General features: G+C 49.0%; 2 protein-coding genes across 2 annotated transcripts; one reads left to right on the top strand and one right to left on the bottom strand.

Moving 5' to 3' along the window:
- Positions 1–310: 310 nt before the first annotated feature.
- On the bottom strand, positions 311–1,297 carry LOC145941222 (uncharacterized). Its single transcript, XM_083047197.1, has one exon. The coding sequence runs from the start codon at positions 1,295–1,297 to the stop codon at positions 311–313; it is 987 nt and encodes a 328-aa protein (XP_082903323.1).
- Positions 1,298–4,824: 3,527 nt separating this feature from the next.
- LOC145940210 (uncharacterized) lies at positions 4,825–9,929 on the top strand. The gene is made up of 2 exons (XM_083045123.1): positions 4,825–5,473; positions 5,581–9,929. Exons 1-2 carry the CDS (start codon positions 4,825–4,827, stop codon positions 9,927–9,929), a joined length of 4,998 nt encoding a protein of 1,665 aa, XP_082901249.1.
- Positions 9,930–10,834: the final 905 nt, after the last annotated feature.

Genomic DNA, 10,834 nt, shown 5'->3' with positions numbered 1-10,834 from the left:
TTTTTTTCTTCTTCGGCCAAAACACATTCGAGGTCGGCATACACCACAAATGGAAGTCGCTCTTTCCTGGTGTTGTTGTTAAACGATAGCCACTTGTCCTTATCGCTCGGTAATCGGATAGCGCAGTCATTCATCTCTCCGCAATCTACCATATGTGTCTGCAACTTGTCCTCAGACCCAAAGTAATGCAAGCATCTGTAAAAGATAATAGCAATTATAAACACTTCATAATTATTTTATGATTATTTAATATATAATTTTATTGCAATAAATATACGTACCGATCGCAGATATATTTTCTGTCATTGTTTTAGCTCAATTGCGAGCTGACAAGTCGGGATAAATTCTTGATCCACGTGAAATGTCCAACGCTGTTGCTATCATGCACGTACAGCAGGTTGATGTGTCTGTCTTTCTTTTCCTCCGAGAGACGTATTGGGACAATGTTCTTTTCTTCGATGCTGTACACGTTGATTGAGATGTTATTTGCCAATTCAAATTTCTTAATTTGATTCAACGTCATCGGAAACTCAATGTCCTGGAGATTCAACACCGTCGTATAGTGCGGATATGACGACGTTCTCTCACTATATTTTGCAACTGGATGCAGAGCAGCGACCACCGCCCACGCGAAACATGCATTGTCTTTAGATTGCACGTTCACTACTGCTCTTTTGTTCATTATTTCTCGCGGCAATTTAATGTGACATCCCGCGCGCATTGGATTATACTTGTTTATATTTATAATCAAATTGATTATTCGCAACAATGCCCAACCACTATCACGTTCTTGAAATTCTTCTAGCGATGCTAGTGTGGGCTCGATAACGCGGCGTTTGTACCAATCATGTAAATCGGAGGTGCGAAAGATTTCAAAGTTTTTAGTGTTGACACTTTTATTAGCGCGCTTATCGCCTAACACAAACTCTCCATTAAATATAGTGTTCACTTTTACACTAGTGTGTTTTTGCAACACTTTTTGCACGTGTTCGATCACAATGTCTTTGGCATCCTCTAGAAATTGACGAGGTTCGATGTGATTGCTGTTTATTACTGCACCGGTCAAAATGCGGCTGTCGAACGCCGTATCAATCTCTCGCCATATGAGTCCGATGTCTCGCGAACTGCTTCCGGCACCTGCGTGTACAAAACGTCTGCGTACCGAATTTTTCAACCCTTCCAGACGAGCAATTTGAGCGACAAGAGATTGTCGAACTCCGATCGCTAATCGTGGGCGTTTGATTCGGCTTTGTTCTTCCAATGATTCGATGTATTCGTCACATCGTTGCTCCCACATAATTAATTCTTCCGCCGATTTCACCCTTGCGGATTGCTCCAACAAACTTGCTTCCAATTGTGCCATATTTCTTTACTTGAGATGCACTTCTTGAACCTCTGACAAAGATACTGACATAGTATGCCTCTTTACCATCCTTTTTATTTGATTGTAGAGATCATTGGCACTCAAGTATGTTGCACTTAACTTTGTGATTTTGTTACGTACGAATGATGCATCGACCTTGAAATTGATACATTTTTGCACATTTCGCGAGATTCATCTCAAGATGAGAGCGGCCGTACATTGGCGCTCGAAAATTTTAATTATGTTGCATTTTCTTGTGATTTTGTTACATACGTTTTGAACACTTGGGGATGATATCATAGCAGCCGTACATTGGCGCTTGAAATTTAAGATTTTGCCACATACGGATGATGTCATAGCAGTCGTACATTGATCTTGAAAGGAGGATGGGTAAAATCATCGGATTTTGGCCCAAGCGATGGAACCTTTTTTATGCATGTTTTCTTATATTTTTGGATATGCTGAATTCAAATCAAACGTTACTTTCAAGGTGCACCGATGGGAAAATATTGAAAATCGCATTTAAATTGCAGTTCTGCTCTTAGCATGACCCAAGATCAATGACGTAGACGTGGCGGCTATCTCATCTCGTGTGTGTGTGTGTGTGTGTATGTGTGTGTGTTAAAAGTCAAGCATTACAAAAAATATTGTATATGGCATGTGCGGAAGACAACGAATTACGTCGCGCGTGAAGTTGCCGCATTCGCCTCAGCTTATGATACAGATACATTCACACTCGTACTTGTGCCTTCGGCTCATGCTACAACTTCACGCGCGACGTAATTCATTGTTTTCCACACTTGCCACACAAGATATTATTGGGATATTTCAGAAAAAAATTAGTTTTATTCTCACATTTAGACTGACTTACAGTCAAATTCGGCTCTATTTAAAAAAAAACTATTTTTATTAGAGCGCTTAGATTTATCTTTTCATATTTTCCGGCAATAATTACTCCGGCGTGGCGTTATAATATATTTCTTCATTTTTTTATTGATCGGAATGGATAAGATTTGTAACATTTGTGGCGTAAGCTTAGCTAAAAAAGCAAGATCATCATATCGTCATGTAAGTGATAATATGTTTGAATGCGTAATATGTTACAGAAAACCTCATCGTGACCAAACTCAAGCTGTTCAAAGCACAATTCCAAATAAATACGACGAAGGGTCATGCTAAGAGCAGAACTGCAATTTAAATGCGATTTTCAATATTTTCCCATCGGTGCACCTTGAAAATAATGTTTGATTTGAATTCAACACATCCAAAAATATAAGAAGACATGCATAAAAAAGGTTCCATCGTTTGGGCCAAAATCCGGTGATTTTACCCATCCTCCTTTGGATATGTTGCATTTTCTTGTGATTTTGTTACGTACGTTTTGAACATCTGGGGATGATATCATAGCAGCCGTACATTGGCGCTTGAAATTTTGGATATGTTGCATTATTTTACATTTAATATTTCGTTGAGGATGATGTCATAGCAGCCGTACATCGAAAATTGGGGATTTTGTCACGTACAAATGATTTCATAGCAGCCGCGCATCGGCACTTGAAATTTTGGATATGTTGCATTATTTTACATCTAATATCTCATCTGAGGATGATGTCATAGCGGCCAAACATTGGCGCTTGTGTTACATTTTTGCAAATCGGTTAATTGTGATTTTGTCACATACGGATTACGCAATAGTATCAACGCTTGAAATTGATTTGCGGTTCGTATACTTGGAAGAAGATACGCCCTGACTGCTACGTCATACAAGTATTTGGAAATAGGAATCAGCGTTGGAGTCATATCTTATGTGGAATTGGCTATTGGCGATAATCGAGGCAATCAAATAATATTGCCTATTGAAACATGGAAATCGCTAATGCAGAAACGAGCTGATATTGAGCGGCTAACTGAAACTCCGCTATGGATTTGTGATCTGACACTTGAATTGGTTAACATGTCTACTTCAAAAATTATAAAGATTACATCATCTAATAATACTTTATACATGAAACCATCAACTTTATTACGTTTATTTAATTTTAAAAAATGTATAGATCATATGTATTCCTGATTGTGTGAAAATCTGCATATTGTTACTGAAAAGTTTAAACAATTTGTAAATATTTTACAACTTGATAATATCTGCGATGTGAGCAATGCCGCAAAAATGATACGTGAAAGCCCTATGTTTGACAGCGATTCACTTATTGATTGTGAATTATTAGCTTGTGCTGTAAAAGATATTCTTCATAATGCTTGTAACAAATAAAAATTATTTTACTGTTAAACTGTATGTAATTATTTCTTTCCCAATAAGATATAGCTGACAAAACTATTTCTTCGCTCTCTGGTGATGTAAAAAGTGATGAGCTAGCCGAGACATGATACTCCAGTTAGAACAAGAGAGATGTAGAATTAAAATCATGAGGGGAGCAACATTATAATATGTGTACCGTCATAAAGTTTTTAGCATTTGACGAGTTAAAGTGTCCTGGACGAAGTGCAAGTGAGAAGAAACAAATGAATATAGAAGATAGTGATGAAGATGTGATTATTGATGAAGACAATGATGAAGACATTGAAATAAATGTTGAAGAAGCGAACAATGAAGAGAAAGACATGGATATCGAAGAAGTGAACAATGAAGAATCATCCGATGATGATATAGGAATTTTAAAAGATTCTGATTATGATAGTGATTGCAGTGAGTGTGTTGATAAACGCGTAAAACGTTTAAAGCCGACTGTTCGAGCGCGTGACAGAGTTTGGTTCAACAATATTGTTGCTCCCAATGACATCGTTTGTCATGAGTAATAAAGACGCGACAATAAATCCTGACACTCGAAATTAAAGGTGACAACACGAACCAAACAGCTGATAAATTGTAAACACCACGCGCGCGGACTCGAGATCTCGGGCCAACGACCGCCGACGGCATTTTTTCTGTGTTTTCGCGAGCAGCTGACGGTTAAGAATATCGGCACGAATTCGCGACGAAGGACGCTATGCGCACACGCAAAGTATAGGAAAAAACCGTTTAAACAAACCGCCCGTAAAACCTTTAGAACAGATCGTCTCTTGCCTTCTTACATAAAGCATCGATTCGCCTTCCGTATAATTAGCCGCTTAATTCTGTCGCTCGCAGAACGCGCCTCTCGAACAATCGAACGCTTTCTCTCGAAGTCGCTCGCTTCGATACTTGCGTTGCCGCAAAGTTCGGAAACGGACAAAGTTGTATTGCCTTTTTTCTTGTGTTTTTTTTATTATAATAAATTTGTCATTGAGTGTGTGTTGAAAAAAGATTGCTTCTTTTTTTGTGTGCGTTGACCCACCTCACGTTCACACTCGCGTTATATTCGCGCCTAACGAAACATTCTGGTCCTTCGAGCCGGATATCTTGTTCCGGTACAACATAAGTGCAGTGAGAGAGTGAACCGGGGTTCTCAACGCGCATCATGAGCATGGACATGGAGTGTCTCATCCTCGCTCAAGACGACCTTCAACTTCGGATGGCGAACACTATGGAGAACCTCAATAAGCTGGGGAAGGCGAACATCACGGTCGAGGCCATTGACACGCGCCTCCACCGGTTAGAAAGGATCTGGGAGAAATTCGAGAATCAGCATGACAAGTTGCGCGCCAACTTCTGGAAGGAGTTGAGAACCCACGCCTACGTCACAGGAGACTTCAGCGGACTCGCCGAAGAGACCTTTCTCACCCAGAAGACGAAATTGATGAGTTTGAGGAACACCCTACCGAGGCAAGGTACAAGCGGAGGTGCCACGAGCATCGAACCATCGTCCACTCGACAACGCACCACTCTCCCGCGCATACAGCTGCCGCACTTTTCCGGCAAGTACGCCGACTGGCCGCCGTTCCGCGACCTTTTCCAATCGGTCGTCGGGGCGGACGCCATCATATCTGACGTGGAAAAGCTTCACTACCTGAAGGCGTCCTTGAAGGGTGAAGCGGAGTTACTCGTTCGAAACCTGCCAGCAGTTTCGGAGAACTACCGACGGGCATGGAATCTGCTCGTCGATCACTACGAGAATAAGAGACTCCTCGTCCGCTCGTATTTCTCGACCTTCACAGCGCTCCCCAAGATGAAGAGTGAGTCGTTGAGTGATTTCTACAATGCGTGATATCCACCGTCGGCGCTCTCGAGAGCATCGAACGGCCGGTCTCGAGCTGCGAGGACCTATTCGTCCATCTGATAGTGGAACTCCTCGACGCGCGGTCGCGCCGAGACTGGGAGGACACCGTCGGAGGAACCTCGGAACCGGCATCGTACGCCGAAATCAAGGCGTTTCTGGAGAGACGATTGCAGACTCTTGAAGCACTCCAGCCCCAGAAGTTGGAGGCGGCGTCGAACAAATCCGGGGACCACGCCACGCGACCCGCACGATCCCATCACGCTCAGAAGCAAGAAGTGAAGCGAGGGCGCTGCTCACTATGCAAGAAGGACCACTTCGTGATGCTCTGCGATAGTTACCAGGAGAAGACGGCGGAGGAGAGGAAGAAACACGTCGAGGCAAATCAACTGTGCCTCAACTGTCTTGGCAAACATCAGGTGCGTGAATGCCTATCAAAAAAGAATTGTTCAGCGTGTCGAGGCAGACATCACACCTCGCTGCACGATGCCTGTCGCGAGACCACCTCAACCTCGCACGTGGCCCAGCAGCCGTGTCTAGGGCGGGGATCTGTCCTTCTTGCCACCGCGCGCGTTCGAGTCGCCGACAGGTTCGGAGTACTGCATGCAGCTAGGGCCTTGATCGATCAGGGATCGGAGGCATCGATGATCTCGGAAGCGTTGACACAGCGACTACGTTTGCCGCGCGGCTCAGCCACGGTCACCGTCTTCGGCGTCGGCGGAACGCAAGCCGGCACCGCCCACGGACGAGTGTCTCTTCGGGTCCTGCCGCGCGCCGCCGGATCACCGATGACCATATCGGCGCTGATCCTGCCACGTCTTACGGTTTACACCGGAGTGACGACCGTGAAGAGGGAGCCTTGGAACCACCTACACGGACTCGAGCTAGCCGACCCCGACTTCCAGGCCTCCGATCCGGTGGACATCCTACTCGGCGCGGACGTGTACGCCGCAATCCTTGACTCCGGCGTCGTCAAGGGAGGTCCGCGAGAACCCGTCGCACAACGTACGTCCCTCGGGTGGATCCTTTCGGGTACGATCGAGGAGTCAACCGACAGGGCCGAGGCTCACAGCCACTCGTGCGTCGTCGACGAGACCTTGGTGAGCATGGTGAAGAGGCTGTGGGAACAGGAGGAAGTGTCTCGCGTCTCGTTGCCTCCGACGCTGGAGGAGCGAGAGTGTGAAGAGTGGTTCGCGCGAACGCATTCTCGCGACGAACACGGACGGTATGTGGTGCGACTCCCACTTACCGACGACACTACGGATTTCGCCGGAACGCGAATCGCCGCGATGCGCTTACTCTCGGGCATGGAGGGCCGGTTCGCGCGGGACTCAAGGTTACACGAGCTTTATCGCGACTTCATGCACGATTACGAAAGACTCGACCACATGTCGCTGATAGACTCCCGCGAAGCAGCAACCAACGCGCGCGTGTGTTACTTGCCTCACCACGGGGTATTGAAGAACACCGACGGCAGTGTCAAACTGCGCGTGGTTTTCAACGGCTCGTCAGCCTTGCCGTCCGGTGTCGCGCTCAACAACAAGCTCCGCGTGGGACCAAATCTGCTGCCGTCGCTGCCTGACGTCTTGACCCGCTGGCGCCGACACAAGTACGCGATTGCAACGGACATTGAGAAGATGTACAGACAGATTCTCGTACATCCGGCAGATCGCGACTTACAACGAATCGTGTGGCGACGTGACGCGACAAAATCGATTGAGGAATATCGATTGAATACAGTGACGTACGGGTTAGCTTGCGCGCCGTTCCTCGCCATCCGCTCGGTGCGTCAACTTGCCACGGACGAAGAAGCTCGATACCCCCTGGAATCGGCCGTACTGCTCCGCGACGTCTACGTCGACGACATCCTGACCGGAGCCGCCTCACTGTCGGAAACGCACGACATCAAGCGGCAATTGCTTCAAATTTGCAGGGCGGGCGGGTTTCCGCTGAAGAAATGGTCCGCAACCGATCCGGACCTTCTCAAGGACATCCCCGCGCCAGACCAACTGCGCGCCGATCTCCGGGCATGGGAACCGCATGAGAGCCACTCCATGCTCGGCCTACGCTGGCATCCGGGCATCGACGGCTTCTCCTTTGCAATACGCGAGATCAAGCATCAACCAACCACGAAGAGGACCGTCCTTTCCATCACCGCGCAGCTGTTCGACCCGTTGGGATGGCTCGCACCAGTGGTCGTTAGAGCGAAAATTCTGATCCAGTCGGTCTGGCTGCAAGGCCTCGACTGGGACACTCCGCTGGCATCAAAGGACGCCGCGTTCTGGGCAGCGTTCAAGACGGATCTCCCGAGTCTCGCCCGCATACGAGTCCCGCGTTGGCTCGGTCATCGACCAGGGGACACCATCGAATTCCACGGCTTCGCAGACGCTTCAGAGCGAGCCTTCGCCGCCGTGCTGTATCTCCGAGCCGTCGGCCTTGACGGAACGGTCAAGGTCTCGCTGGTGGCCGCCAAAACCAAGGTCGCACCTGTGAAGCAGGTGTCGTTGCCCAGGCTCGAACTCTGCGCAGCCGCCTTGTTAGCGACGCTCGTCGCACATCACCGGACCGTCGTAGAGCTGCCAGACACGGATACGCACCTATGGTCCGACTCCACGGTGACCTTGTCCTGGATACAAGCACATCCGGCCCGCTGGAAAACGTACGTGGCCAACCGCGTCGCCGAGATCCAGCGCGTCGCACCGGAGGCGCACTGGCACCACACACCCGGAGGAGACAACCCAGCTGATTGCGCATCTCGAGGACTCTCCCCCAGTGAATTAGTGGAACACGAGCTGTGGTGGCAGGGGCCGCCTTGGCTGACGACATCACCAGGTCCGTGGCGCGCCGGTCCGGCCTTGGAGACCACGCCGGAGCCGCTGGAGCAACGCACGAGCAGCCACGCAGCATCTCGACAATGCCCGGACGAACCAACCATGCTGACGAGATACTCCTCGCTACTCCGCCTGGTGCGCATTTCGGCATGGTGTCGACGATGGCTGAAACCACGGCAGACGCGAGGCTCCATACTGTCCGTGGACGAGCTGCAAGACGCCGAGGACGCATGGATCCGCATCTCTCAGGCGCGGGGATACCCAGCAGAACTCGTCGCCTTGGCAGGGGAAAAAGGACTGTCAAGAAGGAGCCCGCTCATCAAATTGAGCCCCTTCATCGACGGCAAGGGCATCCTACGAATTGGAGGTCGGTTAAGGAACGCCTCTCTCCCGTACGACGAGAAGCACCCCATTATCCTGCCAAGCGAGAGTCAGCTGACGAGACTCTTCGTCGAAGCAGGCCATCGACGAACACTGCACGGTGGTGTGCAGGCGACACTCAGCCTACTTCGTCACCGCTTCTGGATTCCACGCGGAAGAACATGCGTCAAGGAGGTTATCCATCGCTGCGTGACCTGCCTGCGATGGCGGGCGGCAACGACTCAGCCGTTGATGGGCGATCTCCCTAGATCTCGTGTGACCCCGTCGAGACCATTCCAGCACACTGGGATCGATTATGCCGGCCCGATACATCTGAGGACAACCAAGGGTCGAGGGCACAAAAGTACCAAGGCGTTCATCGCAGTATTTGTCTGCATGAGCACCAAGGCCGTGCACTTGGATGTGGCGTCCGATTACACGGCCGACGCCTTCATTGCAGCGCTGCGCCGTTTCATAGCCCGGAGAGGGCTTTGCGAGGTACTGTATAGTGATTGCGGTACAAATTTTGTAGGAGCTGACCGGCAACTTCGAGCCCTCTTCGTCGCCAGCAGCAAGGAAGGTCGACGCATTGCCGATGAGCTGTCCCGAGACCGCATACGATGGCGATTCAACCCCCCGGCAGCCCCGCACTTCGGAGGGTTGTGGGAAGCGGCAGTCAAAGCGCTCAAGCGTCACCTCCGTCGGGTGATCGGCGACGCGACCCTGACATTCGAAGAGATGTCTACGCTTCTCACTCAAGTGGAGGCGTGCCTCAATTCGCGACCGCTCGAGGCACTGTCCGAGGACCCTGACGACGTCACCGCCCTGACACCGGGGCATTTTCTGATCGGCACTGCCCTCAACGCCGTGCCCGAACCGTCGCTCACGATAGTTCCGGAAAATCGACTTTCGCGATGGCAGCTAGTGCAACGGATGAAGCAGCATTTCTGGAATCGGTGGTCGCGAGAATATTTGCACTCGCTAAACCACCGCCCGAAGTGGTGGAAGCCTGACACCGCCGTCAGAATCGGCCGCCTGTGCGTCCTGCGCAACGAGGCTTCGCCACCGAACAAGTGGCCGCTGGCACGCATAATCGACACGCATCCCGGAGACGACGGCCACGTTCGAGTCGTGACCTTGCGAACCGCGGCGTCAACGTTGACGCGACCCGTGAACCGTCTCATCCTCCTACCGATGCAAAGCGACCCTGAGGCCGCAACGTAGCGCGACGCGACCTCGAATGCCTTGCTCAAATTGCATCTCGTTTCACAGTACATCTCGCTTCACATGTAAATTCATTCTCAGTCATCCTTCGTTATCTCTACTTGCAATCGTAATTATTATCTCCTTTTGCCTTTCGAGTTTCGTTTGAATTGTTCCAAACAAGGCGGGCGGAATGTTCGAGCGCGTGACAGAGTTTGGTTCAACAATATTGTTGCTCCCAATGACATCGTTTGTCATGAGTAATAAAGACGCGACAATAAATCCTGACACTCGAAATTAAAGGTGACAACACGAACCAAACAGCTGATAAATTGTAAACACCACGCGCGCGGACTCGAGATCTCGGGCCAACGACCGCCGACGGCATTTTTTCTGTGTTTTCGCGAGCAGCTGACGGTTAAGAATATCGGCACGAATTCGCGACGAAGGACGCTATGCGCACACGCAAAGTATAGGAAAAAACCGTTTAAACAAACCGCCCGTAAAACCTTTAGAACAGATCATCTCTTGCCTTCTTACATAAAGCATCGATTCGCCTTCCGTATAATTAGCCGCTTAATTCTGTCGCTCGCAGAACGCGCCTCTCGAACAATCGAACGCTTTCTCTCGAAGTCGCTCGCTTCGATACTTGCGTTGCCGCAAAGTTCGGAAACGGACAAAGTTGTATTGCCTTTTTTCTTGTGTTTTTTTTATTATTATAATAAATTTGTCATTGAGTGTGTGTTGAAAAAAGATTGCTTCTTTTTTTGTGTGCGTTGACCCACCTCACGTTCACACTCGCGTTATATTCGCGCCTAACGAAACACCGACAGACATTAGAAACATTGATGAGCTACTGAAAATGTGTTGCATTTCTTTTTACTATAGAGTTTATAATGATAAATTTTGCACAGCGTGTTTCCTGC

Source organism: Prenolepis imparis, unplaced genomic scaffold, assembly GCF_030444845.1.
Source record: "Prenolepis imparis isolate NDT839.2.m4 unplaced genomic scaffold, iyPreImpa1.0 SCAF_9, whole genome shotgun sequence".
In the NCBI taxonomy this organism is placed as follows: domain Eukaryota; kingdom Metazoa; phylum Arthropoda; class Insecta; order Hymenoptera; family Formicidae; genus Prenolepis; species Prenolepis imparis.
The sequence above is the reverse complement of the archived record's forward strand: the minus strand, read 5'-3'. Positions and strand labels throughout refer to the sequence as shown.

Coding starts and splice junctions, on each gene's coding strand:
- LOC145941222 (XM_083047197.1), bottom strand. CDS start 1,297: ATGTGGGAGCAACGATGTGACGAATACATCGAATCATTGGAAGAACAA.
- LOC145940210 (XM_083045123.1), top strand. CDS start 4,825: ATGGACATGGAGTGTCTCATCCTCGCTCAAGACGACCTTCAACTTCGG. Junction 5,474..5,580: donor AGCGCTCCCCAAGATGAAGA/GTGAGTCGTTGA, acceptor TCCATCTGATAG/TGGAACTCCTCGACGCGCGG.